At 50.6% G+C, this 4,064-nt stretch overlaps 1 protein-coding gene across 1 annotated transcript; it reads right to left on the bottom strand.

Moving 5' to 3' along the window:
- Positions 1 to 3,226: 3,226 nt before the first annotated feature.
- On the bottom strand, positions 3,227 to 3,448 carry LOC123407410. Its single transcript, XM_045100539.1, has one exon. It carries the CDS (start codon positions 3,446 to 3,448, stop codon positions 3,227 to 3,229), a length of 222 nt encoding a protein of 73 aa, XP_044956474.1.
- Positions 3,449 to 4,064: the final 616 nt, after the last annotated feature.

Raw genomic sequence — 4,064 nt, 5'->3', positions numbered from 1 at the left:
CAATCCCTACTCATTCACATTGATATCTATTAATGGGCATCTCCATAGCCCTTTGATACGCCGAGTCAATGTGACCATCTCCTCCCTTTTTGTCTCACAACCACCACCACACTCTATTCCACCTATAGTGCTATATACATGGCTCATGCTCATGTACTGCGTGATAGTTATAAAAAGTTTGAGAAAGTAAGAGTGCGAAAACAATTACTTGGCCAATACCGGGGTTATGCATGATTTACATTAGTTGTGTGAGGATAATGGAGCATAGCCACACTATATGATTTTGTAGGGTAACTTTCCTTGGCCTTGTTATTTTTAAAGTTCATGATTACCTTGCTAGTTTGCTTGAAGTATTATTGTTTTCATGTCAATAGCAAACTATTGTTTTGAATCTCACGGATCTGAACACTCATGTCACATGAAAGAAGTTGCAAAGGACAACTATGCTAGGTAGCATTCCACATCAAAATTCATTCTTTATCACTTCCCTACTCGAGGACGAGCAGGAGTTAAGCTTGGGGATGCTTGATACGTCTCCAACGTATCTATAATTTTTGATGGTTTCATGCTATTATCTTGTTAAACTTTGGATGTTTTGCATGCCTTTTATATATTTTTTGGGACTAACTTATTAACTTAGTGCCAAGTGCCAGTTCCTGTTTTTTCCATGTTTGTGACCCCTTTCAAAGGAGGATTTCAAATGGAGTTCAAACGGAACGAAACTGCCAAAAAGATTTTTTCCGAAACAGAAGAAGATCGGGAAGCCTGAGAATCAGGGCAGGGGGGCTGCAGGGACCCCACATGCCCCCTAGCCGCGGCCAGGCGGGCACGCGCCTCCCAGGCTTGTGGGCTCCCTAGGCCACCTCTGCCCTAGGACTTTCGCCTATAAATTCCCTAAAATCCCAGAAAAAATCAGGAGATCATCGAAAGTACTTTTCCGCCGTCGCAAGCTTCTGTCTCCGCAAGATCCCATCTGGGGCACGTTCTAGTGCCCTGTCGGAGGGGGGATTCGGACACGGAGGGCTTCTTCATCAACACCATGACCTCTCTGATGATGCGTGAGTAGTTCACCATAGACCTACGGGTCCATAGCTTGTAGCTAGATGGCTTCTTCTCTCTCTTGGATCTTCAATACAAAGTTTTCCATGATCTTCATGGAGATCTATCCGATGTAATCTTCTTTTGCGGTGTGTTTGTCGAGATCCGATGAATTGTGGATTTATGATCAGATTATCTATGAATCTTATTTGAGTTTCTTCTGATCTCTCTTATGTATGATTTCATATCCTTGTAATTCTCTTCGAGTTGTGGGTTTTGTCTGGCCTACTAGATCTATAATTCTTGCAATGGGAGAAGTGCTTGGTTTTGGGTTCATACCGTGCGGTGACATCACCCAGTGACAGAAGGGGTAGCGAGGCACGCATCGTGTTGTTGCCATCAAGGGTAAAAAGATGGGGTTTTCATCATTGGTTTGAGATTATCCTTCTACATCATGTCATCTTGCTTAAGGCGTTACTCTGTTCGTCATGAACTCAATACACTAGATGCATGCTGGATAGCGGTTGATGTGTGGAGTAATAGTAGTAGATGCAGAAAGTTCAGTCTACTTGTCTCGGACGTGATGCATATATGTATGATCATTGCCTTAGATATCGTCATGACTTTGCGCGGTTCTATCAATTGCTCGACAGTAATTTGTTCACCCACCGTAATATTTGCTATTTTGAGAGAAGCCTCTAGTGAACACTATGGCCCCCGGGTCTACTCCACACCATATTTTCAGCCTTACACTTTTTCTTCGTTGCACTTTCTGCCTTCAGATCTCACTTTGCAATCAATCTTGAAGGGATTGACAACCCCTTTATAGCGTTGGGTGCAAGCTCTTTGTGTTTGTGCAGGTACACTGGACTTGACGAGATTCTCCTGCTGGATTGATACCTTGGTTCTCAAACTGAGGGAAATACTTACTGCTCCTGTGCGGCATCACCCTTTCCTCTTCAAGGGGAAAACTGACGCAAGCAAGTCTCCGTCAACGTGTCAATTTTTGGCGCTGTTGTTTGAGAAGTAGCACGGCTCTGCTCCCGCAGCCCCTCGTGCGGCTCCCTGCAACCACGGTGACGCACCAGGGCAGGTCTCGGCCCTCCCTCGCGCGGCGGCTACCTTGCCGTGGCGAGGAGGGCTCAGATCTGGCCGCCGCGCGCGCCTTGCCGCCGCTCCTTGCCACCGCGCGCGCCTTGCCGCCGATCCTTTCCCCTGTTTCCTTGTCCCGTGCCTTAGGCCTATGGCGCCGTGGCCACCCCTTCGCCGGTGGTAGGTTTCCCTTAGCGGAAGCGCACCGCCGTCGAACGGCATGCTTGCGGTGCCCTTTTTCTTTTTCCTTTTGCCTAGCACCACCACGACCAGAGAAGGTTCTAGATGTGTGACGCGATGGCGCCGTCTCGGTCCCGTTTGCCGGCGTGCGCGAGCACCTCTAGGGGTGAATGTGCCTCCTTCAAACGGCTCGGTGGTGGCACCCTTTGCCCCGGGAGGGGTGGATTTGCTTTGTCTTTGTCGTATCTTTGCATGTCCCCTTTTCATTTTTCTTTGTTTGCCTTTTTGGATCCAATCCGATTTCTTTGTTTGTTTTCCTTTTGGATCTAATGAGATCCATACTTTGCCTCCGAGGAGGTAGGTTCTTCTTCCCCACACCTCGGCTTGCCGATGCGTGTGGGGATCGAGAGGAACAGGCGCGGCCTTGCGGCGACGCTTCTTTGCCGACGAGGCCCGAGGCCATCTTCAGTGCTTTTGGGGAGGGGAATATTTTTCTCTTTCGTTTCTTTGACCGAAACGTATCTAGTGCCCAACCTCGCTCTCGTACCATTGATAGAACACATGGATCTTCTAGGCATAGATATACCCATAGAACGCGTAGCTTTACCTTCTCCCGAGCTGGATGACCTCCCGCCGGTCTCCATCGGTGCGGTAGCGATGGCGGTGATGACACAGAAGGGTCTAGCATGGGTGAAGCTTCCCGTGAGCACCGCGCTAAACCTAGATCGGATTGGTATGTTGGTAGGGGTGTGGCGACGGGGAACCTCGTAAGTCATGCCCCGACACCTCACATTTCTTTATATAGCGCGGGTCACAGGGACCCACCAACATAATGGTTTGGACGCCCTCAATCAGCACGCATAGATCAAGGCCCGGTGGACCGTTGGGCCCACGCGGTGAAAGATCAACCTAACATCTAGGACTTGTTCTTGCCGGAGGCGGAGGCGTCGGTCCCCGGGCCCTTGCTGGCGACGAGGTCGAGGTCCTCGTCGGTGTAGCCGTCGGCGTCCTCCCAGGTGAACTTGCCGTCGCGACCACCCTTCTTGGCGTCACCGCTCATCCCGGACCCCGACTTGCGGTCGCTGCGGCCTTGCGATGCCTTGCGGTCGTCCCGACCCTGCTTCTTCCCGCCGTCCATCGCCGGACCATCTCCTCCTCCCTTCCTTTTTAGCTCTGGAAGAAACAAGATCAAGAGCTAGCGAGCAACGAGGATGGATGGATGGAAACTAGTAGTATGCGATGCGCATCTGCTTCGGTTTGCTCTGATTTGATTTCGTCGCGCACAGCAATTGCAGGCTGTTTGGTTTCTCCCTGACCGATCAGAAGGCACTGGGAGGAGCAGGTGAGGATGGCGCCAAGGAAGGGGAACTGCGTTGGGCCAGGCGGGGGTGGCGGTGCAGGCGCACCTGCGAGGAGCTTCGTTGACTTGCTTCATTTGAGGCACAACAATGCGACACAGAGCAGCGAGATGCACACTGACAATAGCGCCTGGACTCGGAGTGGAAACGCTATGGTGCATGACGCCTTTGCCGCTTGGGTAGCAACGACAGACCCACTGACATTTCTATGTGAGCTCCAACGCGAGCTAGTTAGATGAATATGGAGAGAGACGTCACGGCACACCGGCGTTTCTACGTGCAGCAACAACGCACGGGTTGTGGTGTTTCTAAAAAGGGACTGCTAGCCGTCTACCGGTGGATTTGTAGTAATCATCTGCCACTTTTTTAACCATCCGATATACACGCATGCATCGT

Source organism: Hordeum vulgare, chromosome 1H (genome assembly GCF_904849725.1).
Source record: "Hordeum vulgare subsp. vulgare chromosome 1H, MorexV3_pseudomolecules_assembly, whole genome shotgun sequence".
Taxonomy (NCBI): Eukaryota; Viridiplantae; Streptophyta; class Magnoliopsida; order Poales; family Poaceae; genus Hordeum; species Hordeum vulgare.
The sequence above is the reverse complement of the archived record's forward strand: the minus strand, read 5'-3'. Positions and strand labels throughout refer to the sequence as shown.